Genomic DNA, 27,766 nt, shown 5'->3' with positions numbered 1-27,766 from the left:
TTCCTGAAGGTCCGTCTGCAATCAGAATTAATATGAACGTTTTAAAAATTATTTTATACTAAAATAAATAAATATACAGGCTAATAAGCCTGTAGCTATGAGCGATAGTTGCTAATTAAGTTTGTAAAGATGTACCAGCTGTGCAGGGTGAATTTTTTACAGTCGTTTATTAGGATTGCCCTACTTTTAAATTGAGCGCTTTTAAATGTATTATTATTAAACTACGTACCGATATCGACATATTATTAGTAATTTAATATTAAAACTTGACAGAGTGACGTAAACTAATTCGCTCATAGTATTATAACAAAGTATTATGCGTTCAAATTCTCGAAAGCTAATAGCTTCTTTACTATGCTCTCTCTTTGTATAGGAACTGAGTATCAAATCTTTTATTCGAAGGGAAGGAAAGAACGATGCCTTTATTGTTTATGAAATAATTCAATTATAATTTTATATAGAGTGAAATCAATATATTACATTCGGTTGCGCAAGAATGCAGCAATTAACGTTAATCTCAATTGGACAATGTCAAAGTAATGCACAATATAATAAAAATCATAAACATATGCAAAAAACGTAAATCATACAAGAATAATGCAGTAAATGATTATATTGAATGTTTGTCATTGATGATTGAAGTTTTCTTGTTATTCTTTATAAGATAGTTAATCTTTCTTTTATCAATAAAACTACTAAGTTCAAGTAATGTTTCAGCAGAGAACGTCGAATAAGAATATAATTTCTGAAATGAAAGATTATGTTATAATAGTGTATTGTACTTCAATCATTATTGACCTGAATAAACTTATATATGTGGAATACAAACTAATATCGCAAATTGTTAGCAAATATATACAGAGAAAACACGCAAGAAATAGAATAATAATAATTGCGGTTAATACAAATAAAGGAATATAGTTTCTTGAACAGAGAATTTCTACAGTATTTACTATTCGTATCACAGATAATAATATCTATATTGACTTTAGTCCCACTTAGTACTCGCTATGTATTATGTTTAGGATACGCAATGTCGTACTTGTTTAACACGATATATCACGCTCAAATCACGCGATGTTTCACGCCTCAGATATTCCGTTGCCACGCGCCGAACACGTTATGCTTTATACAGATAGAAGCACGAATAGCCTTATACTATTCGTCTTCTGGAAAGTTCACGAAGGAACTGAGCTCTCGAGAAAAGGCCTTTCGATCGTATTAATTTATGCGTGCCACAATTGTATTACTTTATGCGCGCCACGATATGCAATCGTGAAAATCTCACGATATTCTCTGTAACCAATATCCTATGATTAGGCTATGTAAAGCCTGAATTTAATGTAAACCCAAGAACGGTTTTACCAAATAAAATGATAAGGTTACCTTGCAATTAGCCACAATTAGGCTTGTTCCAGAATAGGATAACTGGAATTTTCTCATCAGAGTATACTTATAAAGTATAAAGACGACGCAAGAGATCCTCGTCCTTCCAACAATATATCTCGGGATTAATGGCCGCCCTCGTCTTTATTATCGGAATTTCCTCGTTTTCCTTCTCGGCAATCAGAAAGTCCAGAGACAAGATTTCGTCTTCTTCAATCAGCAATGTAGCTGTATATAACAGCTCTGCTTCCTCAGAAGCCGGGATATTAAGGATTCTACCAATATACAGAAGTAGCGTATCTACGCAATATCTAAGCAAAATGATATATGCTCACTCGTTGAGCGTCCGAAAAGAAGTGACGACGAGAACGTCGTTGTTTGCGCGGTAAAGTCCGGGAACGCCTGCGCGTCAGCGTTGCGCACGAATATAGAAAGAAACACGACACATGCGTTTAATTAGACGGATGTCTCGCAGCGCGACTACATCAGAAACGCTGCTCGATAGATAGCGCGCTTACGGGATGTCGATAACAAATAGATTAAACTATGGATAGCTCTCTGCTCATGGCTCTGTTTTACCCTAAGCTGCTTTGCCCGTCATTACCCTCAATGCAGAAAAATACTAGTTTCTGAACACTCTTTATGTCGATCGATTCAGATAAAAATCTCCGAAGTCTTTCTTTCTCTCGCGATATTCCTAGAGTAAAACTGTACAAAAGCTCTACGAAATTGGCGATATTTTTCACGAATCTGGTTCGAGTCTCGGCTCTTGAGGAAGGTGCGCATGTAGAAAGAGTACGCCAACACAGTTTATCCTGCTAAATGGTTATCAATTCTCTATAAGTTCTGTATTGTACATAAATTATAGAATATCTAAACGTTTCTTTTTTTTTTCGATGTCCTGTGACATTGTACATACAATAGAGTTACAAATAAAGATAAAGCCACACTTTACGTATAATCTGATTCAGTCTTTGCTAATGTTACATAATAACGTGCGAAAGAACTAACAGTTAGACTATTTAAGAGGCTATTTAAGAATTTTAATTGATACTGGAAGCATAAAACTGTTTAGCTAGCTTTACACAAGATATTGGTCTTCTTCTTTATGAAATCGTCAAATTATGATTATGATACATTTCTACATTATCACCAGCATCGAATCTAATCTTATTTATCGTGATACTCTTGAGAAACTGTTAATCCATTGTTTTAACTCGATCGCGGCGCAGAACTGCGTCCACCAATATTGTTCTTCTCCCTCCAATCGATTCCCGTAAAAGCTGTCTACATATTGAACAGTCGATACAACGACGGCGGATTAGTCTGAAATTAAGCACACGTTAACAATCACTCTTCTTGCTAAAATCACAATTTTCTTTTCAATCGCATACCTTGATTATGACATACCTGTAGACCAGCACGGGAGTCAGATCGTCGGCAGCAGGTATGCCTCTTTCCGATGCCATGGAGAAGAGATTCATGATGGTAATCGCGCAACAAAATACACACTGCAACTTATCCCTAGGAGTCTTATACGCCGATATCACAGCCAATTCAGCCTGCGCCCATGACCAGGGGCATTCGTAATGATAAACTTTTGAAATGCGTAGGTCCCTGTGATTTGAAGTTACGACCTTTGCCAACTTATTGATATGACCGTGAAAAAGCTGGTCCCTATATACATCTCCATCTTCATTTAGATAGAGCGCATTGTGGTATACCCGTGCCATGACGGTTCTTTCTACCACGACTCTCGCCAAATCTAACTGGTTGGCGCTTGCCGCTGAAAGTAAGAAGTAAGTTCAGACGTCTCTGAGCACTCCGCTAAGATCAATTGCGAGATAAATAATTATATTCATGTACATTGCCAAATCGGATCGTTGATGTCCATTCCACGTGGACCTTCCCTAGAAAATTATCCACGAGATCCTGTTTCTCGTCAGCTAGCGTAAGCTTTTTAAACTCTTCGCAGGAGGAAAGCTTTCTTTTTTTCCAAAAATACCCTCACACAAACGGATACAAGATGATTATTGATAGCATCCCGATCGCACATAACTCGCACGCATAATCTGAAAAATATTATTAAACGGTTAACATCTTACATTTAAACATCTTACATTTACTTATACATTTATATATAAACAGTACCTATCTAAGTGAGCTAATGTCGACAGCAATCCCTGACGACATCTAATTAAATATGCGATATAAGGAGATCGCTTTTGATAATCCTCTCGAAGTGATTTGAAGAGCTTTCTACATCCATCGTCATTAAATAGACGCACGCAACGTAAAGTTTCATGAAGATGAGCTAGTTAGACTTAGCTAACTAAGACTTAGCTCAACTTCAGTTTTGCCGTTTGCTATGATAGAACCCTCCTGCTGATGTTCCCCATCAAGCCTCACGTTCTCTTCCTCCGCCTGAGTCTCCATTTGCGCAAAGATCACGTTGATCATCTGCGTGAGAGTCGCACAGGCTGTTGTTTGATTCACCAGGTTGCGCGACGACAAGTAAACGTTGTAAACAGTATGAATTGTTAACAGTACCGTACCCTCGTATACCTCCACATGCTGGCTTGTCATTACAGTCAGCAGAGCTTTAATAATCTGCAGCTGCACACTCTCATCGGTCTGTGGACCGGTGAAGCAACCGCAAATTGTCTCGACAATGCGCACAATCAGCAGCTTGTTAGGCTCCGTTGAATCAGGCACATCGCCAGTGAGATGGCTATATGCGATTAACTTCTGCAGGCAGTCCAGTGCTGTGTCACCACAATCCGTAGTGACTAGCTCTGACATGCTGACTCAAATGGCAAGAAGTACTTCTCAGCGGTAATGACATTTGAGTCGCTCTTAATTGGACTGTGGCCCAATTAAGGGCGTTTGAGATAACCTCTTCACCCTGCACAGCTGGTGTACATCTTTGATCTCGTTACGGAGGTCCTCTGCAAGATGGAAATATGAGTGACAAACTTAATTAGCAACTATCGCTCATAGCTACGGGCTTATTAGCCTGTATATTTATTTATTTCAGTATAAAATAATTTTTAAAACGTTCATATTAATTCTGATTGCAGACGGACCTTCGGAAACACTAGCGCCTTCTTCTTTTAACATGAATAACTAAAAATCTATATTTCGGCTAATTACCGAGTTTATAAATATTTAATTAAAATTATCTGGGTGACTCACAAACCTTTTTAATCACACTTCATAACTCTTCATACAAAATACAAACGATTCCGTATAAAAACTTTTATTAATTTATCTATTATTTCGGCTAAATGCATGGTGTAAAAATAATTAATTAATTACAATTAAACGAATGACTCACAAACCTTTTCAATTGCACTTCAAAAGTCTTCATACGAAATACAAACGATTTCATATGATAGATTCTTTCCCGGACATTCATTTCCGGTCAAATACATACGAATACTTTTATAACTTAAAACGATACTTTTGTCGACTTGTGTTGCTTAGGGCCGGTCTACAATGGGTGTTGTAAGTCGTAAATCGTAAGAATTGACCAATCACAGTCAATTATTCTCTTCAAATTCAATTCCCTAAGAGCAAAAAGTCGACTTCTACCGAAACTGACTTGGCAGAAAGTCGACTTTTTTAAGGACAAAAGCGAAATTGCTGCGCCAGATAGTTCTTGCAGGTATGGCGGATCTAAAAGAGGATCAGGATAAGGCCAAGTGGAAACATCCTTACAGGTTAGGTATGGTGTGTTATTAATTATCATCGATAATTAAGACCTATTGAATGCGACCTCTCCATTCTGAACCATCTTTCAGAACACCAGAAATGGAGGAACCTGTGTTCATGCATTTTTCGTGCGTTCTACGGAAAATCAGTCCGGAATAGGTGGTTTATAAAGAGGTGTACGCGAAACGAATAAGATGTATATGCGAGGTGTCACGGCGATAGAACCCGAATGATTGCCGAAATTCGCTTCCATGCTATGCCATCTTAGTGAACCATTGGTTGATCCACCGCCAAGGTATTTTTATCACAATTGTTGCTTTATAATGTTTTTCCTATTTATTTATAAAGATATTAATCTTCATTATGATCGAATATTATTCTCATTTATAGATATAATCAAGGAATCGGGAAGATCATTTGCCGCGCGCGTGTCTGGTACATTTGGAAAGGCCGCATGGGCACTACCATCGATGGATATAGAGCATCCGTGGACGGTGTCAAGTGGTTCGCGTATTTCTTCTTGGAGGGTCAAGTGTGCCCTAAGCTGAAACGATTTGTTCCGTTGCTGCTGACGACACCTAGGAGCATCACCAAGTTATGGGCCAGGTAAATCGTTATTCTATCTCCTTTTAATTTCACGTTGATTCATCGAATAGATTACATCAATTCAATACGATTTTTTTAGGTTGATACCACGCACTCAAGCAATAGTACAAACGCTGCAGTCGCAGGGAGTCGTGTCCAAATACAAACTGCTAGAAATCTGGGGTTCGGATGAAAAATGTGAGATTTTAATTTATAAAATAATATTTAGACTTCTATACAATACTAGACCGCTGACAGGCATCTCGGCCGTGATGCTTGTCAATTTTAGTCGACTTTTAGTCGGCGTTTTTTTAGACATTCGCCGACTTCAAGTCGACTTTCGTCTTTAAAAAAGTCGACTTCCCGCCAACTTTTAAAGTCGATAAAATAAACCGCCGCGTACGTCTGGAGGTCGGTTGTGTATCTTGAAACGAGGTGAAAATGACAAAAGTTAACAGATTTTGATAAATAAAATCGTAGATACGCTAATAAATTTTCTCACTTTTGTAATTTTTACCTCATTATTTCAGTCATTTCAGTCAATTAATTGCAATGCAGCCAGTCATTTTGGAAGCTGAGAATACGAGACCAAAAAGCGTATTGACGTTTACGAAAAGGTTATGTTTTCACATGTGTTTGGTTCAAAAATGGCGGACGAGAATACTCACATTTATAGAGCCTTAAGTAGAGTTGTGCCGATATCGCGGTAGCTTTGTCTCACTCCCACTAACGTCTTGTCGATAAATGGCGGACCAATATAGCTTTGTCTCACTCCCACTTATAGCTTTGTCTCACTTCCACTAAAGAACCGGAAGCGCTGATCGGGAAATGGCGGAGCCAATCAGCGAAAGGAACACCATTGGCTTAAGTCTTGTGTCCACGATGCTAGAACTGCGTCCGAGTTTTGGTTTAAGCCAATCAACTTGCAGCTCTTACAGAAAAGTAGCAGTTTCATTGGCTTAAACCGAAACTCGGACACAGTTCTAGCGTCATGGACACAAGGTTTTAAGGCCTTGGCACATAGAAAAACTTAAGCAGTAAGAAATCAACGGATATGGGCCTTGGCACATAGAAAAACTTAAGCAGTAAAACTTAAGCAGTAAGAAATCAACGGTTTGGATTCGCTGCCGCTTAGGGCCGTGCCTTAAGTTCTTGACTGTGATTGGCTGATTTGCTTACTGCTTGAGTTTTACTGCTTAAGTTTTTCTATGTGCCACGGCATTATAGATTCGCTACCGCTTAGGGCCGTGCCTTAAGTTCTTGACTGTGAATTTGCTTACTGCTTGAGTTTAGTAAGGTTTCGACCAATCGCGTTGCTCAATTCTTACTTCTACGGTTACAGACGGCCGAATCGAGCAACGCGATTGGTCGAAACCTTACTGTTACGTTCTACGGAAAAGTGTGTGTGCTCTGCTTAAGGGCTATCTACAATGAGTCGCAGTCGTAAGAGTCGTAAGAAATTGACCAATCACAGTCTATTATTCTCCTTGCGGACGAAGAATAATGACCTGTGATTGGTCAATTTCTTACGACTCTTGCGACTGCGACTCATTGTAGATGGCCCTTTAAAGGCCATTGCACGTAACAAAGTTTTATGTCATAATCGTAAGGCCGTAAGAAAATAGACCAATCACACTCGATTATTTTTCGAGCTCAAGGAGAATAATCGACTGTGATTGGTCTATTTTCTTGCGGCCTTACAATTATGACTAAAAGTTTGTCAGTGCTCATCTGCAATAGGTGTTTTAAGCCCTAAGCCCTAAAAATTGACCAATCACAGTCAATTATTCTCTTCAAATTCAATTGTGATTGAACAATTGAATTATAATGCCGTGGCACATAGAAAAACTTAAGCAGTAAAACTCAAGCAGTAAGCAAATCAATTGAACAATTTCTTAAGGCTTAGGGCTTAAAACACCTATTGTAGATGGACTTACGTGCAATGGCCTTAACGTTGAAGGAAAGCAAAACAAGTTCACTGAAGATTAAACTGCGTTCAATTTTGAACGCAGTTCACAGGAACTCTTGGAATTGAACTACGTTGGAGGAAACAGACATTAAGGATCTCTTTATGATACAATTTATATCGTTTTCTCTTTCTCTCTTATATCTCTTTCTCTTTCCGTTTCTCTTGCTTTTTTGAGGAGAAATGGCGGATCAATTAAAAGTCTGTTAAGCCCCGGACACACGAATCGACGGAAGACGTAAGACGTAAATCGTAAGAAAATCCACTAAGGCCCGGTCTACAATAGATGTCGGAAGTCGGAGTCGTAAGAAATTGACCAATCACAATCTATTATTCTCCTTGCGGTCGAAAAATAATGAACTGTGATTGGTCAATTTCTTACGACTCCGACTTCCGACATTCATTGTAGACCGGACCTAAGGGCCAGTCTACAATGGATGTTGTAAGTCGTAAGTCGTAAGAATTGACCAATCACAGTCGATTATTCGACTGTGATTGGTCAATTCTTGCGACTCACGACTTTGCGACTCGCATTGGTAGACCCAGCATAAAGCCCGGTGTCCACGATGCAAGAACTGTGTTCAAGTTTCGGTTTAAGCTAATCAACTTGCAGCTCTTAACAGAAAAGTAGCAGTTTCATTGGCTTATCGGGCTTAAGCCCGATGTCCACGATGCAAGAACTGTGTCCAAGTTTCGATTTAAGCTGGCCACACACACTTTCCGTAGAACGTAACAGTAGGATTTCGACCAATCGCGTTGCTCGATTCTAAAACGTACGGCCATACGTTCCCGAATCGAGTAACACAATTGGTCGAAATCCTACTGTTATGCTGGGTCTACAATGCGAGTCATAAAGTCGTGAGTCGCAAGAATTGACCAATCACAGTCGATTATTCTCCTCAAATTTGACTGTGATTAGTCAATTCTTGCGACTCACGACTTTGCGACTCGCATTGTAGACCCAGCATTACTGTTACGAAAAAGTGTGTGTCCGGGGCCTTAAGCCAATCAACTTGCAGCTCTTACAGAAAAGCAGCAGTTTCATTGGCTTAAACCGAAACTTGGACCGATTTCTAGTATCGTGTATGTATGTACATATGTACACAAGGCTTTAAGGTGAAATTTCATGGGCAGTGAAAAGCAGCAGCAGATTGTACTGATTGGCTATAAAATAGAGAAGTTCTCGAGTTCCTAGAACTTCTCTATTTTGTAGCCAATCAGTACGATCTGCTGCTACTTTTTACTGCCTATGAAATTTCACCTTTAGGGTTGATTTATAATAGCCGTAACCGTTGATTTAAGCCGTAATCTTTAAGAAATTGACCAATCACAGTCGAATGTGAGAAGAATAATCGACTGTGATTGGTCAATTTCTTAAAGGTTACGGCTTAAATCAACGGTTACGGCTATTATAAACCAACCCTTAGGCTGAGTTTCCACTGAGCGCGTCACGCGTCGCGTCGTCCGAGTTGAACCAATCAAAACATCCCATTTCGATCCCGTCACAAGAATGTAATGAAATGGGATGTTTTGATTGGTTAACTTGTGACGACGCGACGCGTGACGCGCTCAGTGGAAACTCAGCCTTAGAGCCACCGCACAAGACTCTCGTATGGTCACGTAGCGTAACATAACGTGAGCCAACGCACAAGAAACGTATTGGTTACGGCCGTTACGGCGTTATACGTGTCTTGTGCGTTGATCTACGTTACGTTACCATACGAGAGCTTGTGCGGAGGCGCTAACCGATACGTTTCTTGTGCGTTGACTCACGTTACGTTACGCTACGTGACCATACTGCCCGATCTACAATAGCTGTAGTAAGCAGTAGTAAGCCTCAAGATGTAAGAAACTGACCAATCACAGTCGATTATTCTCCTCACATTCGCCTGTAATTGGTCAATTTCTGACGGCTTGAGGCTTACTACAGCTTACTACAGCTATTGTAGATCGGGCATACGAGAGTCTTGTGCGGTGGCTCTTAATCAGAGTCGACTATTCCCCTCTTCTTCCCTCTTAAAGAGGGGAATAGTCGACTATTGGTGGATTTCCTTACGATTTACGTCTTACGTCTTCCGTCGATTCGTGTGTGAAGGCCTTTACCGTATGGCCATCTCGACAAGAGTGAACGCACCTTTCGCTAAATGAAAAGCACCCATTATAGGGGGCTCTACTACCACTATTACATGTATGTATGTACATACATACTACTATAAAGAAAAGTAAGATGTTTCCTGTAATAGAAACAGCTGTTCTATGTTGAAAAGTCACTCATAAAGCAAGTAAATAATAAATTAAGTACAATATAGTGGCTAAAATCGATATTTTATATTAAATGAAAACAGATAATAGAAAAGTAGAAATAGTTGACAAGATTTATTGATATGAGTATAATATAACAATTTGTGATTCTGTTGTCCTGAGTGATAATTGAAATATTTCCACAGAAATATTTCCGACATAAAATGTTGTAAACTTTGTTTTAGTCTTCTGTAAGTCTGGGAATTATATACAACGTTAATAATTACGATTTTCAGCATGGACGTGGTGACTACTAGCTTAGAAGCTCTAATACGTGAGTATGATATGAGTCACACAATTAATTTACAATGTTTTGCTTCCTGTTTAAATGTGGCAGATTTTAAATATTAATTCAACTCACATTTATTTTGCTGTAATATTTGTTTGTATTATATACATGTACATACAAATACATGTACGCACAGTATTCCATTGTAAGTGGTCATTTCTTTATTTCCTAAAGAAGTGGACGTAGTAAGAAATACAAGATTGTAACAAATTAAACGGTTCAAGTTGAATGTATTTGTAAACATAGTCATTCATAAAAGTTATCTATATTAAAAATTAGAGATGTATAATTTGTTTATTGTTACATATCTTGATGTATTAACAATTGTAATACTATTTGGAATAAGTACATGATTTGGCATAATTTGGCTAATGTATGATTTGGCATAATTGTTTATAAATCATATATATTTTATTGATTCAAAATTTTATAGATAACTTCTATCTTTCTATTTTTGCTGTGCAATATGGCTTCTCAACTCTTGTATTGATGCAGATGATAGCGTGTTATATGTCAGCCAATACAGAAATTAGAAAGGACTCCGCACAAAACCAATGGAAAAATAGCCCCAGTCAAATTAGCTCAGTCAAGTTTTAGTATGATGAAATTCAGACTGTACTGATCAAAAGTGTCAAGGGCTGCAAGTTCAGAAAATGTCCAGTTTCCGAGATACTTGGTCTCAAAGTGTTGAAATAGATTATGACAATTCATGAATAAAAGAAAAATCATCGTCGATTTCAACACTTTGAGAACAAGTATCTCGGAAACTGGGCATTTTCTGAACTTGCAGCCATTGAGATTTTTAATCAGGACAGTCTGAACTTTATCATACTAAAACTTCAGCTAATTTGACTAGGACTACTTTTCCATTGGTTTTGTGCGAGGTCCTTTTGTATTGAAAATTAGAAATAAAAAAGTAGAAATAGTGTGCAAATTTCAAATCAATAAAACTTGTATAAATTGTCTCATAATTCCAATAAGTCATACATTGTACTTGTTTCAAATAATGCTATAATTTTTTGTATATTAAAATATTCATAGTATGATTCATAGTATGATAAAAAGTTATATATATATATATATATATATATATATATATATATATATATATATATATATATATATAATACTGTAGAGAGGATTACAAATCCACAAAATCAGAAGCCAGACGTAGCAGCCATCGAAGCATTCTGTGTGATGCTTACTAAAGAAACAGAGGGTATACAAATAGGTATCAAGTTATTGGCAACGCAAATTCAATCACTTAAGGAATCAGAAGCACTACAAGCACTTTCGGTATGTTGTCTTTATATATGTTGCACATTAGTTCAATAATAACTACTCATTTAGTTATTAAATAGAATATTTAAATTTATTAGTAATAAAATTGGATAGGTAGCATAATATTATTAATAAGACATTTATATTAGTAATCCTATGCTACTTCTAGTGTGAATTGAATTTTAAAGCAATAATATATAACTTAATAAGATAATACAAGATAATGCTTTGATCTTAACATTTTGAGAACTTGAAATTTATATATATATATACATATATATATATATATATACATATATATATATATATATTTTTTTTTTTGCAAATACACTTGTACACAAATTCTATAGATTTTTGTTTTTCAGTTACTAGATACTTGTATGAAGAGATGTGGTCCGTTATTTCATGCGGAAGTTGGTAAATTCCGTTTTCTTAATGAGATGATAAAATTGGTCTCGCCAAAATATTTAGGTAATCGCACTACAGTGAGTGTACGGCAAAAAGTTTTGCAACTTCTTTATGTATGGATCAGAGAATATCCTCGCGAATCAAAAATTAAGGAGGCTTACGAGATGTTGAAGAAGCAAGGAGTCATTGAGGTTATATCTTTATTAGTTGTTATATTGGTTGTTAGTCTGATAATTGTGTTTGCAGATATATTCTTGTCTTTCTAACGTGATAATACTAAAAGCACAACAAAATATGCAGTTAGTCTCTAATCTCGTGGTTAGATATTTGATGTGGAACTGTCATCTATCAAAAACAATAGAATCTCAATTTTGTCGCCTTATATGCAAAGTTTTAAAAAATAATGATATATTTTACTCATTGATTGATAAAATAAAGTCATACACTTTTCGGAGTTATAAATACTTTTTGTTTACAACAGAGTTAATAGTAATTACAGTGATCAGCATGGCAGAGAAAGATCAATAACATAATCTACATCTTGATTTAAATCTTCTGATTTTTAATTATGGAAATATTTCAAGATTCTTGTTTATGATATTCTTATGATATTGTTAATGTAGAAGTACTCTAAAATTGTATTATTTTTGTGGCAAAATTTGAAATACTCCACAAATATTTAATTAGATATCTTTGACAGTCCACAAAATATTGATGCATGACATGCATTGCTATGGAAGGAAATCAGCAATATCTTTAACGAAATATTTTTACTAAACTAGCGTAAATAAGAAGTGTTAAAATACATAAATACATCGTTATTAAACCATAAGAATTTTGTTTAAAACAGTTTTACATATCTCTTACCGTATATTTTAATGATATAGACTTATTATATAGAGACATTTAGAAACATAAAAGTTAATTTTCTTCAATGGAAGTTAACCTTTAACATGCATAAGAGCATTTATAAAAATGTGTTTTATTTTGATCTATACTACATCATGTTCATGATCTTAGACTTCAATGTTCAAATTAGTTATTACTTTGCAATATGGGATAAAAACGAATTACAGGAGGATGCAGCATTTATAATGGCAAACAGTGAAGAAATTCAAAAATCGTCTAAAATAAAAAGTAATATATTTGAAAATGAAGAAATGTCAAGGCATTTGCGTAGATTACTTCATAGTAAGGATCCTTCTGATCTACAGACTGCAAACCGACTGATCAAGTTTATGGTGAAAGAGGTATTTAGTTTCAGAAAAATATTTGGAATGAGATGTTTAGAAAGGTTGAGATTCAAATACTTTATTCTTCATATTTTTTGTTCCGGACATTTATTAAATCTTTTTCTTAATTTACATCTTTTTCTTTATTTACATGTTTTTCAAAAATTTTCATTATAAATATATATTTTTGCAGGATGAGGAACGACTGCAGTTAAACTCGCGAAGAGGAATAGAATTAGAATCTGTGCAAAACAATGTAACGCTACTGTCAGAAATGTTAGATTCATATAATCAGAATGAAACCAGTGCAGAGGATCTTGAATTGATGAAGGAGTTGTATCAAGCATGCGAGCGACTGAAACCTATTTTGTTGAGACTCGCCAACGAAACTCAGGGCAATGTCGAAATGCTTGGTATCTTGTTATATTTAAACCTAACGATTTACTCGGTAGATTTTATATTATTAACAGAATATCCTAAACTGTCGTCTAGAAAATTCTGTTAATAATATAATCAGTTCAAAAAATTTAAGCCATAATTACGTATTTTAAGACTAAAAATCTTATTTTTCACATTTGTACGTATGATCTGACGAAAGAGTCGAAAACTATGGGATATTTCAATTTTTAGATATCAGATTATTTTATAAAATGACACCATAAAACTGAATTGTGCATTCTATTACTTGACTCATTTGCATCGATCTTTTTTTTTCATTACACTAATTTATAATCTACGTATTAAACAACTTTAATCTTTTTAAACAATTATAATTCATTTAATCGACTACAATTGGCTAATCGTCATGACGATTCAACCATTGGTTTTGGTCTGATTAATCGTCAAGACATTAATAATCTTTGATACTTATATATAAGCATCTCATTTTTAATAATTTAAATTAAATTATTAAACTTGAAAAAGGGATGGATATGAGAGTCAGACGCAGTTATCTGTGCGTGAGTGATCAAATTACTGATTCATTCCATGTGTATACATTCGACGAACATTTCGGCTCGGGATTGAGCCATCCAGCAAGAAAAATAATTAAATTACTCCCCCTCTCCAATCCTGTTGAGCGAGCTTCAGGATTTGAAGATGAAAAACAACATTGACTATTAGATTGATATCTGTAATAAATGTTTCCGTTATCACTGACCACCGAATTAACTTTGACCATGAATTTGATTGGGAGAATGTTGAAATATTAGAGAACAATTTTTAGCTAAACGATTAGTGTCAGAAATGTCATGTATCAAGTTATAAAAGGACAGCCTTAATTCTCTCAAACGGATACAGAATTGCTCCATCACGCCTATGTATCAATATTAAATAAATTGTGAACCATGCCGGTTGCCGGTGCATATACTTTGTTATAATACGGACTACTTATTTTGTTTTTAAATTTTCTTATATTTATAATACGGACTACTTATTTTGTTTTTAAATTTTCTTATATTGTCGACCCTTATATCTCAGCTTTTATTTATTAAGGTTTGTTACCATGACTCGTGACATGACTAAACTAACGTTAGATATTTCGTGCCCGTCGTCCTGACCGGTTCGTTGATTCCGTTTCATTGTTAGTATTTTTTTATCTGTTCGGATCTTATATGCTTTTCTACATGGCTTTGTGATATTTCTTTTCTCCTGACTTTTGGGTGAGTTTAATAAGGTTGTACTAATTGACTCAATTTATAGAAAAACATTTATTACAGATATCAATCTTAGTCAATGTTGTTTTTGGATCTTCGAATCCTGAAGCTCGCTCAACAGGATTGGAGAGAGGGAGTAATTTAATTATTTTTCTTGCTGAAGATGGCTCAATCCCGAGCCAAAACGTTCGACGAATGTATACACATGGAATAAATCAGTGATTTGATCACTCACGCACAGATAACTGCGTCTGACTCTCATAGCCATCTCTTTTTCAAGTTTTATAATTTCGAGAGTTCTTACTCATTATTTTATTAAATTATTAAATTTATTGTAAAAAATATTACCTCAGCCAGGGTTCGAACCTGGAACCTCTTTTATTCCGTGCAGGGCGTACCAATCGACCACCGAGGCATGTGGTAATATTTATTACAATAACACACTAAACAATAATAACATAGAGACACAATTCGACCATTGGTTTTGGTCCAATTAATCGTCAAGACCCGTGGTCAAGACATTAATAATCTTTGATACTTATACTTATAAGCATTTTATTTTAAATAATTTAAATTAAATTATTAAATTTAATCGTGACGATTAGCCAATTGTAGTCGATTAAATGAAGTTTAATTGTTTATTATTTATTCGGCAAAATAAAAATGTACTTTCGGTTTGATTATACACCGCGACTTAAAATTATTATTGTTTAGTGTATTATTGCGATAAATATTACTACATGCCTCAGTGGTCGAATTGGTATGATGCCCTACACGGAATGAAGGAGATTCCAGGTTCGAACCCTGGCTGAGGTAACATTTTTCGCAATAAACATAATGTAATTTAAATTGTTTAAAATGAGGGTAATTATGTAGAATAACTAACACAGCCCGGATTACTTTGACCTTGACATATGTTGTCAAGGTCACCCTCCTGAGTGACCTTCAGAAGGTTTTAGCCGGCGGTCATTGTTTATTAAAAAGTTATAAACAAAAAAAGTTTGAAAAATATAGCAGCTATTTTGAGTATTAGAAGGCATAAATGACTAATATATATGTCGAAATAGTTCACGCATACACTTTTCACGCGAAGCGAGGTTCAACCACACCCCCCTGCTTTCGGGGGAGGTACGGTAGCCCCTTCCTTGCTTATGTGTGTACTGTTTATACACACAATTGACGTATTATTTAAAAACTCATATTAATATATGCTCACAAAGCGATAGTACATGTGTATAAACAGTACATAAATAGGCGGGGGAAGGGGCTCCGCCTGCGGAGCCCCTCCCCCGCATAATAAAACTAAACAAACTCCCAGCGTGATACCTAACTGCTTGAATCAAGACGCTCGGTTATTCCGCACGATTGACTAGTCATCATATTTAAAATCGGTGAGGAGGCCACTATTCTGTATATTTACCATTGTTAAAGCAGAGAACAGTTGGTATATGAAAAGTACATATTTATATCGCTTGACTTTCGATGATGAATATGTCGCAGCTACATAGTGTACACACACACACACACGCACACATACACACAGGTTTATCAAAGGTGTGTAGATTTACCAAAATGATAAACAATAAATAAATATATGGATGTAATTTAAAAATTTTATGTTTTGTAAATCAATTTATATGGGATATATATCTGCCATTATAGTGAAAAGTGTGTATAAACAGTACACACGTAAGCGAGGGAGGGCGCTATCGCACCTCCCCCGAAAGCAGGGGGGGTGTGGGTGAACCTCGGTTTGCGTGAAAAGTGTATGCGTAAACTATTTTGACATATATATTAGTTATTTATGCCTTCTAATACTCAAAATAGCTGCTATATTTTTCTTTTTTTGTTTATAACTTTTTAATAAACAATGACCGCCAGCTAAAACCTTCTGAAGGTCACTCAGGAGGGTGACCTTGACAACATATGTCAAGGTCAAAGTAATCCGAGCTGTGTTAGTTATTGTAAATAATTACCAAAATGAGATGCTTATATACAAGGTGTAACAAAAAGGTTGTCCGTTACTAGTGAATAGTACATATAAAAATAATGAAAAAAGTTCTTATTTAAAGTCAAAGAAGCAGCAGCGGTCGGATTCCGGCGAGGACTTGGATATGTGCTGCGTGTGCTCAGAGATGACAGAATAGAGCTGACGAGAAACGTGCGAGCGTAGGGCACATAAGTGTGTATGCTTTTCTTGTAATTATTTTCCGCCATCGTGTTTTAAATTAATGTTTCCATTTTTCCATTAAAAAAAATAATAAAATGTATCCTATCATTTTTCATGATTGGAATTATGAATTTTTATTTAAAATTCAGTCCGAGAATGGAGTAACGACTCTGCCCCGGCAATTTTAACATTTCAATTTTTGCACCTTTGTCGTTTTTACTCTATATCAGTTGAACAAAGTGACGTAGACCAAAAATGTATACCACATTTTACTAAAATTATTTGTTTTGTTAAAAATAGGCACCGAAAAAATAGTGACGACTTCGCTCCGGTCTTCTCTATTATTCATCCTTAAAGTAACGGACAACCTTTTTGTTACACCTTGTATAAGTATCAAAGATTATTGTCTTGACGATTAATAAAACCAAAACCAATGGTCGAATCGTCATGACGATTAGTCAATTGTGTGTGTGTAGTCGATTAAATAAATTTTAATTGTTTATTATTTGTTGGCGAAATAAAAATGTGCTTTCGGTTTAATCTTTTTAATTGAATTTTTTATTCTATGACATTAGGTGATGTACTAGCTGCTAGCGATGAGTTGAATCAAGTCTTTGAGAAATATACATCTGTTATCATCCTTGGGCAATTTCCCAAATCTTCTGCGACAGAAGCTTCTAAGTCGATTTACAATGAAACATCCCTTTTGGACCTATCGTCTCCTATTGACACTGTTCCCTGTAAGAGCAGTTTAAGCACGACGCAGGGTATATCATTGACAGATCATCGCTCAGATATGGATGTGCTAGGAGATATATTTAATACACTGGAGAAACCAGTCAAATCTGAAACAAGTTTCTTGATGCCAAACACCATAATGCAACCAATCAGTATCTCGCCTATGAATAAAAAAAGTAAGCATAAATAATAATTGAAAATATTTAATACAAAAATCAGAGACTTATAAAATATTGAAGCAATTATATTCCCAGATAGCAAAGCGTGTCTGTGTGAGCAAAATCGCGCAAACCTGTGATTGCTTATGATGTTGGCAACTTGCCGTATATTTGCTTCAATTGATTTCGAGTAATTTAATATTTGAAGCAACACGCAGGCAAAATTGGATACATATATTGTTAGCAATTTGTCGGCAAGAGAACAGCGTCAAATTTACTTCGCGTTGTTAGCAATATGACAGCATTGTGTGATCCTATGAATTATTACAGCAACATGACAGCAACAGCTCGAATTTTGAATCAGACGGTTTTAGATCGCAGCATAAATTGCCAACAAGTTGCTGGCAAGTTGCTATAAAAAATTGTTATATCGTGAAGGCATCAACTTGCCGACAAATGCGGACTCAATTGCCACAATTCTGGTAGCAACACTTACTATGTTGTCGGCAACATGCCAGCAACAATGCAGACACGTTCCTACCTGGGATGTTTTTTTTCATCTTACATTTATTCATTATTCAGGATGTAGCAAGATTCATGGGACAAATTTTAGGGGGTGGTAGGTCTCACCAAAAGAATCAATTTTTGTTAAGAAACTCGTGTAAATAAAATATGTGTAAATAAAATTTTTTAAACAGCAAAAATATATAAAAAATTAACATATGGACTAGTATTGTCAGACGTCATGCGCGATGCCGTCGTGATACCGATTGTTTATCATCTATCTCACAGGTGATCTGAACAAAGACATGTAACTCTTCAAGAACGCGTCAGAGGACACGGATTTCTGAACAAAAATTGATTCTTTTGGTGAGACCTATCCCCTAATAGTCGATAAATAAAGTAGGCCGATTTCTGCCGAAAAGTGTAATTATGCATGTAATCTTGTGTTTTTTTACATTCTTGTGTTACTGAATACGATGGTAGCATCCGTCTAAATCTGTGGGAAAATAGTCAAAATTTGCTTTAAAGAGGTCGAAATAAGTCACTTAAGTAATTAGAGCTCGGAAAAAGAATCAGGTATCCGAGTACCCGCCTGCTCACTCATTACCATTGTAAACGGATCTGGACGGATCTCCGATTCCGCGGGTACCCGCATCGTACGGGTATTCGAATTATTGAAGTAACCGCAGAACTAGTCCAGATTTGTATACAATGATAACGGACGAGCAGGTAGGTACTCAGATACCTGCGTATTCCGAGCTCTACTTTTAATAGTACAATAATTTTGACACTAAATATTTGACTAAAGAGAAACAAGAGGGAGGAATGTATCGGTAGTGAGAGATAGGCAAATCGCGGACGGAAGTACGTCAGGCAGCCATCTTGAGAGTTTACTTTTTTACGTTTATTAACGCAAAAAAATTGTAAATAAGTGTTAATTGTGAGATAAGAGCATTATGATGCACTATCAGACCTGTGGCATAACAATAACAGCTTAAATTATGGGATAATATTTTATAAGTTAATAATTAAAATCATCCAATTTTTGCGGCCATTTTGATAGGCCACTTTTTATGCTGAAATATATAGTCACTTCCGTCCGCTTCGCTAACACTAAATGCTCCCTTCTATTTCTCTTTTATACTCTTTGAATTCGACTAGTGACAATTTTGTTTCAAGTATTTAATTACTTGTATTATAGTTTATATAACTTGTATTTAGTTTTATAACTTTTTTTACTGAAGACACTAAATATTTTAAAATGGACGATAAATAAAATAGGATTTCTGCCTAAAAAGTGTAACGTAAGTTATATACAGGGTGTTTGAAAACTTTTAGTCGAAATATCTCGGGAATTAGTAATGATATCAAAACACGATTTGGAGAGAATGTAGGGGAGCAAGGGGGACATACTTTGATTTAAAAAAATTTGACTTTGGGTGGAGGCGTCAAGGTCAAATAAAGGTCAACTTAATTTTTTTAAATGAAAGTGATTTTTTAAATATCTACGTTTGTAGTTCTTCTTATTACGAGCTCAACGCGCTATGATCCAAAGTCGCCGAAGGTTAAATGACCAAATGCAGGCTCATAATATTATTGTCTTTTGTACATGTTATGAGACACCTTTTGCAGCTGCAGCTTGCGAATCGACAATGTTGAATTCATTGCAAAATAACCTAACACTTTCAAGTTGAGTTGCTTCATTCACTAATCTTTGCACGGTTCTGTTTTTCTTTGCTATTGATCCTGTTTCTTCAAATTTTAATATTAATTATTGGACGTAGGTGTGACTGACATTTTTTTTGTTTACTTAAACTGGTAAGTATAGTGAGTGCTAATTTGTACTACAAGCGTTAACATGGTGATTCCGCGTGCCAAACTAAGTCATCATGACATTGCCCATGTCCACGAACATAAACACGAACAGAAATAGAAGTCTAACAACAAGATCCGTTCGATTTCGATTTAGTTTCAATTTAGTAGAGAAGCTGCAACTGCAAAAGGTGTCTCACAACATGTACAAAGACAATAATACTGTGAGCCTGCATTTGGTCAACTGACCTTCGAAGATTTTAAATCATAGCGCGTTGAGCTTGTAATGAGAAGGGTTACAAACGTAGATGTTTAAAAAATTATGTGTCCATTTAAAAAAATCAAGTTAACCATTATTTGACCATGACGCTTCTACCCAAGGTCAAATTTTTTAAAATAAAAGTATGTCCCCCTTGCTACCCTATATTCTCTCCAAACCCTGTTTTCGTATCTTTACTAGTTCCCGAGACATTCCGACTGAAAGTTTTCAAATTGACACCCTTTGTGTAATCTTATGTTTTTTGGGTCGTTGAATACGATGATAGTATTTTTATCCGTTTAAACTGTGTAAAATTAAAGATTACATGCATAACTTTTGTTTTACTTTTTAAGCAGAAATTGGCCTAGTTTATCCATCGTTCTTTGGGTAATTATGCAGTTTAGGGGAAGCACCTCCGATGACCTTGACCTTGACATATGTTGTCAAGGTCACCCTCCTGAGTGACCTTCAGAAGGTTTTAGCCGTCGCTCGTATTTTATTAAAAAGTTATTAACAAAAAAAAGTTTGGCGACCTCACCGATTTCAATGACCTTGATATATGTTGTCAAGGTCATGATCCCGAGTGACCTTCAGAAGGTTTTAGCCGTCGCTCGCTATTCGTTAAAAAGTTATTAACAAAAAAAAGTTTGGAAAATATAGCATATATAGGTGCATATATAGGTTAGTTGACGCGCTTTAAACACTTAAATACTTTTAAAGCGCGTCAACTAACCTGTGTAGGTTAGTGATCAACGATTTACTGCTTTAAATGTTGTGTTTTGGTAAAGCAGCGACTTTTTCGCAAAATAAAGTATTCTCTGCTTTAACAAAAAGACTTCAATTTATCAACAATTTACTGCTTTAAATGTTGTGTTTTGGTAAAGCAGCGACTTTCTCGCAAAATAAAGTATTCTCTGCTTTAAAGAAAAACGTAATATTAGTCGTTTATGCCTCTCAGTACTTAAAATAACTGCTATATTTTCGAAACTTTTTTTGTTTATAACTTTTTAATAAAAAACGAGCGACGGCTAAAACCTTCTGAAGGTCACTCAGGAGGGTGACCTTGACAACATATGTCAAGGTCAAGGTCATCGGAGGTGCTTCCCCTAAACTGCATAATTACCGTTCTTTGTTCCATAGATCCGGTTACACCCTATACATATATGTATGCTTATTTATTGTATTATTTTTATAAATAATATTCCGTAGACGAAGTTATCAATACTGATGAAGAAAAAATAGACAGTAAAGCAAAAGCATTGGAAGAATTAAATGAATTGGGAGAAACTTTACTTAAACAAAGTTTGTCGTGCACAGTATCAAGTACACGTTCGTCACAAGGGTAAGTATGTCTACAGATATTGAATTTTAAACCCTAAATAAAATGATTAAAAACAAGAAATCTCTCTCTGATGTAGAAAGGTTTTCATTCAATTTTCTAGGCATTATTTTATATATAGTGTACGATAGCTAAAGTGTTAAGTTATTTTACTTGTTAATCGAAGTATTTTAGCAAAAAAATACTTCGACAAAATTCTTTAGACAAAAGTAGGGCGGATGTCAGATATTAACATTTATGACATGGATGTGAAAGGCACATCAAAATCATTTTAAAATTTTAAAATTTTTTCAAACTTAAAAATCTTAATTTTTATATTTTTTTGTTGATATTGAGACTTTTTCAAAACGATATTGTAGATATTAAATTCTTTTCCATGAACTATTTTTACTGAGTTATAAATATTTATCTCGAGACCTACAACTTATGTTAAAAAAAATTGGCTTCCATTTCAGAAAAGTGATGATAGTGAATTTTTCAAAAGTGGTATCATCTGTTTCTAAAAGTCCCGATTTCACCACACTAGGTGTATGATACTCAGTGTAATTTTAATTATCGATAACTTTTCGAAAAGCTGATATTTTTTATTTTTTATTTTTTTTATTTTTTTAATTTAATTTAAAGGCCAGACTGTCAGGAACGCGTCTGTTATAGTTACACCTCATTGTAATTACAATTAACATTTGAAAACAAAAGTTAATTTCGAAAAAAGCTTGAGTAGAAATTTCTAGACTCACTAAAAAGTGCTATTTGTTTCTAAAAATTATTTTTTCTTTTAATGTTGTATTGTATTAAAAGACGAATCATTTGTTGAACGTAAAGGATGTTTTTTCAAAAACAAATAAAAAATAAGTGTGCAAGTAGAAATTTGCACATTGCTTCCTCATAGTTTTTAAGTGTGCAAGTGGAAACTTGTACATTGCTTTCTTATAGTTTTTAAGTGTGCAAGTAGAAACTTGTTTAAGTGAGCAAGTAGAAACTTGCACATTGCTTTCTTATAGTTTTTAAGTGTGCAAGTAGAAATCTGTACATTGCTTTCTCTATGAGTGTTTGAGATCATGCGTAATTCTCGCGTGATTTTCAGGAAGTAAAGTCATCGCAACTCATATGCATTCTAGCGATCGAAAGGATAAAATATTCAACGCGGTATCGCAATCGCATTTCAAGCAGCCTCGTCAACATTAAATTTGTCGACGTTAAAGTTTAGCGTTGTCGAATTATGGATCTTTCTATCGCTCGCGTTCTAGAAAGTTCGCTAATTGCTTGCAAACATAGCCTCAGTTGACAGAGGGCACAAATAAAGTCAAGCCACCGCGCTCACACAATAGAAAGATTCATGCTACAAACAAAACGAGCGCAAACATGTAACGATCTTCTCGGGTCGTCACTTGAAACGGTGACGTATGCACGGTGACGTAGGCCGCCGGTGGCCAATCACCTCCCCGAAATTATCGGCAATTAGCCTGGAGGGGCTGGAGGGAGGCTCGTTTCCGAGACGATAAAACGACCGCCGCCTCGGAGCGGGATCGATTTCGCTCGTAGATCACCGCTAGTATACCGCTTAAACCGCTTTTCGCTTCGCCATCCGCATTTTCGCATTCGCTTAACCGCTCGCCGCTTTTGCCATGCTAAAGTCTGTGCGCGCTCACGGCTCTTCACCTGAAAGGGACTGTAAAGAACTTGTATACAGCTGATTTACTTGAACATTATATACTTTATTGCTTTCTGTACTTGCTGTTCATCTTTGCTCTTTTTGTGGTTGTCTCTTTACCTCGCGCGATTCCGCGCTACCGCGCGCTCTCGAACATTTATGAGGAAGCCTGTTTTTTTATGCATAATTATTAGTAGATGTTTATTAATTTGGCTTTCTCATAGAGCAAGCAATGTACAGGTTTCTACTCGTACACTTAAAAACTATAAAAAAGCAATGTGCAAGTTTCTACTTGCTCACTTAAACAAGTTTCTACTTGCACACTTAAAAACTATGAGAAAGCAATGTACAAGTTTCCACTTGCACACCTAAAAACTATGAGAAAGCATTGTACAAGTTTCCACTTGCACACTTAAAAACTATGAGGGAGCAATGTACAAGTTTCTACTTGCACACTTTTTTTTATGAATAGAGTATCATTAAAGGTAGGTTGGTGTTGAATTTGGCAATGATCGATGAAGGGGTTACTGATTTTTGCCTAAAAAGTGTACAAGTTATACATGTAATCTTATAAGTTAGTTGGAGGTCCGGAATATTTAAAGAAGGATAATTTATAAAGGGTAAGGATAGGTGACGATGTGAGAGCTTTAGTAAAACTGAGATGCGAAAATTTGGAAGAAATAAACAAATATTAGTTAGAAGAAGATTGCAAAAAATGTATTTTGTGCGGCGATGGCAATGACTGTATGGAACATTATGTAGAGGAATGTCAGAGAGCAAGTGTACGGTTTAAGGATTTAGGTAATGACGGGGCGGAGAAGTGGAAAAGGCTGTGGAGTGATGAACTAGATTTAGATAAGGGTAAGATGTTGCGGAAATTATGGAAGAAGAGGGAGAAGGAATTTAAAAAGAGAAAGGAAATAAATTAAGCCAAAGATAAGGATGTGATAGATTCAGGTTTAAGTAGTTAGGTTAGTTTAAGAGCAGTGAGTGTACGCATGATATGGATGGATGAGTGAGAGATTTAATTGTAAACCAAGTCCCTTCCTGGCTAATTTTGTAAAGCTGAAGTAAATAAATTCTATTCTACATGTAATCTTATATATAGAACGTATCATTAAAGGAAGGTTGTTTTGAATTTCGCGAAGATTGGTGAAAGGGTTACCGATTTCTGCTTAAAAAATGTGCAAGTTGGATTTGATGGATAAAGTATTATTTAAGAAAGGTATTGAATTTGGCGAGGATCGGTGAAGGAGTTACTGATTTTTGCTTAAAAGTTACATGTATTAGTTATATATGTATTTTTATATAGAGTATCATTAAAAAGCAGAAATCGGTAACCCTCTCACCGATCCTCGCAAAATTCAAAACAACCTTCTTTTAATATTACTCTATAAAATTACATGTACATCTTATACACTTTTTAAGCAGAAATCGGTAATCCCTTCACCGATCTTCGCCAAATTCACTAACAATCTTCCTTTAATGATACTCTATCCATAAAAAAAAATTAAGCTTGATATCTCAAAATTTGTGGAAATTGGGGGAATCATGATTCTTTTAGATAGAAATCGGTAACCCCTTCATTATTAGCAATTTTTATTCTATTATATTTTTTAGTTTTTTTTACCCCTATTTCATATATAATTCTTTAAAATTTAGTTAATCAGTTCTTGAGTTATAGAAATTTTGGTAAGTTTGGCTGTTTTTTTAAACAGAAATCGGTAACCCCTTTATTATTAGCAATTTTTATTAATTCTATTATATTCTTCAGTTTTTTCTACCTTTATTTCATATATAATTTGTTAAGATTTGATTGATTAGTTCTGGAGTTATATAGAAATTTCGGTAAATTTGGCACATACATACACACATACCGACATTTTTTAAAATAGCGATTTTTTGACATTTTAGAACATAAGGAACAGGTTGGCATTAAAAACTAAAAAAACATTGATTAGATCTAGTTTTATATGCGATCCAAGGTCCATATACGAAGTTTATGAAAACAAAGCTTCCTCTATGAGGAAGCAATAATGGTTTCTTTAAAAAATATATTTGGACTTGACAAAAGTTGACTAAGACGCAAAAGCACTCACACTACATATGTGTAGCACACCCAATATTCTTTTTATTGGCATGCCATACATCTACTAAACAGCAGATGAAGCTGCGCAGCATGAAGAGTCATGGAGGGGGAACAAAAGTTTATTTACTTCACTCCACTTTGATTTCCTAACTTTTACTATGTAGAAACGGCGGTCAATTTTAATAACAAACGTGGATATGCTGCACCAAGTGTGGTGTTCTAGGGTTAAGGTCAAGCAACCTTAGTGTTAAATCTGGTGAACATAAAGTTCAGGGGGTTAATTGTGTATCTTAAAACGAGGTAAAAATTATAAAAGTGAGGAAATTTACTAGGGTTCCTATAATTTCATTTGTCGAAATCTACTAAATCTATTCACTATTGTAATTTCTATCTCGTTTCAAGATACATAATCGGCCCCTCGTTTACTCTCTATCTTCTTATTAAAAAAGATTTAATTTATTTTTTGACGAAAACTAACATTATGAGGTGAAACACTATTGTTACATTCACAAGTTTAAGTATTTATATAATGATATGTTCTTTAACCCTAGAACACCACACTGTGGGTGTAGCACACTCACATTTGTTATTAAAATACTCGCCATTTCTATATAGTGAAAGTTAGGGAATCAAAGTGGAGTAAGGTAAATAAATTATTGTTCCCCCTCTACGACTCCTCACCCTGCGCAGCCTTATCTACCGTTTAGTAGTATGGCATGTCAATAAAAAAAATATTGGGTGTGCTACACCCATGTGTGATGTAAGTGCTTTTTTGTCATAGTCAACTTTTGTCACGTATAGACAATTGTATTTTTTAAAGAAATCATTACTTCTTATTTTTTTCTGAAAAATTACATCCTTTACCTTCAGCAAATGATTAAACTTTTTATATAATACAACGTTGAAAGAAAAAGTAATTTTTGGAAGCAAATAGCGTTTTTTTGTCAGGACTACTCGGGTTTTTTCCAAAATTAACTTTTATTTTTAAATATTAATCGCAATTATAATGACATAGGCGCGTTCCTGACATTCTGGCATTTAAATTGAAAAAAAAAACGCGCGTTTAAGTTAAAAAAACATTTTTAAAAATATCGACTTTTTGAAAAGTTATTGATAATTGCAAGTACACTGGATATCGTACACACAGTATGGTGAAATCGGGACTTTTAGGAAATGTTATATTCTAGGTATTCTAATAATGATGGTTAAAAAAATATTTTCCAGAAAATTGGAGTATATCAGTATACTAATTAACAAAGTTTAAAAAAAATCTAATTATATATAATTGTCAACATTAATAGATTAACAAAAGTGTAAAGGAACAGTTTGCAAATGGGAATTTTTGACAGTTTATGTGATGCGTGCGTGCGCGCACACGAATAAATCCAATCTAGCTTCCACATGGCATATTCAGGCATACTTCAGATATTGTAATTACTAGCGGTTACTTCTGTGACTAGTTTGGATAGTTCATGAAAAACTTTAATCATATCGATTTTGAAACATTTTAATGTCAACTGAAAGAATATGCAATAAAAAATGAGAATTCAAAAAAATTCAAGGTGACCTTGATGCATCCTTCACAAAGTCACTCAAAATTACTTAAATGTTACTATATCCTCAATATTGAAGAATTATCTAAAGTATTTTTTGTTAAAATAGTTTGTTTAATAGACAAAATAATTTGACACTTTAGCTATCTCACTTTGTATAAATGATATATTCCAAAAATTTTAATTAAAAGAAAAAATTTGATATTTTTGCAGCAAAATAAGCAGTAATGTGACAAAAAGTATCTATGATCCTATTCGAAAACAAAATTTATCCTACGATTCTAATAACATGTCACAACATAACGCAATGGAACAGCCATATACAAGAAACTGTGAAAAAAATAGTAATATGGACATTTTAGCACCCTCAAATTCGTCACAATTTAACGCAACTGCTGATTTATGCAAGAAAAGTAGTAATTCAGAAATAATGAATGCAAAAATACAGCAGCAGGAAATGATGCAATTACGTAACGGTATGTCGAAGACAGAAAATACTGAGCCTGAAATCAAACCATTGACTGATATCACAATCTGCCTTGAAGACATTAAGCCAGGTTATTAGATAAATTTATATATTATAATATTGTTTTATACCTTTGTGTTTATTTTTTATTTTTTTATTCTACTTACATTTCTTACTTCTTATATATGTGTTATTGTATATGTGTTATTT

At 34.9% G+C, this 27,766-nt stretch overlaps 2 protein-coding genes across 19 annotated transcripts in view; one reads left to right on the top strand and one right to left on the bottom strand.

Annotated features, from left to right (window-relative positions):
- Positions 1-4,863, bottom strand: LOC139813575 (GTPase-activating protein and VPS9 domain-containing protein 1-like). Of its 7 annotated transcripts, none has more exons than XR_011732180.1 (6): positions 4,728-4,863; positions 3,538-4,334; positions 3,253-3,458; positions 2,797-3,172; positions 1,387-2,712; positions 393-1,296 (listed from the first exon to the last, which is right to left on the bottom strand). XR_011732180.1 is itself a non-coding variant. In XM_071779160.1 (4 exons), the coding sequence occupies exons 2-4, from the start codon at positions 3,278-3,280 to the stop codon at positions 2,674-2,676; spliced, it is 459 nt and encodes a 152-aa protein (XP_071635261.1). In that variant the 5' UTR covers positions 3,281-3,458; positions 3,538-4,466; the 3' UTR covers positions 2,196-2,673. The 7 variants fall into 7 exon arrangements, 1 of the variants encoding a protein (XP_071635261.1); XR_011732181.1 differs by lacking the exon at positions 4,728-4,863 and adding an exon at positions 4,473-4,487; XR_011732184.1 differs by lacking the exon at positions 4,728-4,863 and having other exon boundaries at positions 403-1,296; positions 3,538-3,846; positions 3,942-4,466.
- A 108-nt stretch (positions 4,864-4,971) lies between these two features.
- The window catches only part of Gga (ADP-ribosylation factor-binding protein Gga), a 116,967-nt gene continuing 94,172 nt past the window's right edge, over positions 4,972-27,766 (top strand). For 5 of the 12 annotated variants that reach the window (XR_011732178.1, XR_011732177.1, XM_071779151.1 and 2 more), the window contains exons 1-9: positions 9,781-9,839; positions 10,189-10,226; positions 11,377-11,537; positions 11,888-12,121; positions 13,007-13,180; positions 13,356-13,575; positions 17,563-17,901; positions 21,668-21,800; positions 27,304-27,647. Coding sequence is in view for 10 of the 12 variants with exons in the window: in XM_071779151.1 (XP_071635252.1) it covers positions 9,796-9,839; positions 10,189-10,226; positions 11,377-11,537; positions 11,888-12,121; positions 13,007-13,180; positions 13,356-13,575; positions 17,563-17,901; positions 21,668-21,800; positions 27,304-27,647 (1,687 nt within the window). In the remaining 2 variants the exon portion in view is untranslated. The other 7 variants (XM_071779147.1, XM_071779145.1, XM_071779144.1 and 4 more) reach the window with 7 other exon arrangements.

Source organism: Temnothorax longispinosus, chromosome 5 (genome assembly GCF_030848805.1).
Source record: "Temnothorax longispinosus isolate EJ_2023e chromosome 5, Tlon_JGU_v1, whole genome shotgun sequence".
Lineage (NCBI taxonomy): Eukaryota > Metazoa > Arthropoda > Insecta > Hymenoptera > Formicidae > Temnothorax > Temnothorax longispinosus.
This window is presented reverse-complemented; position numbering and strand designations above follow the sequence as displayed.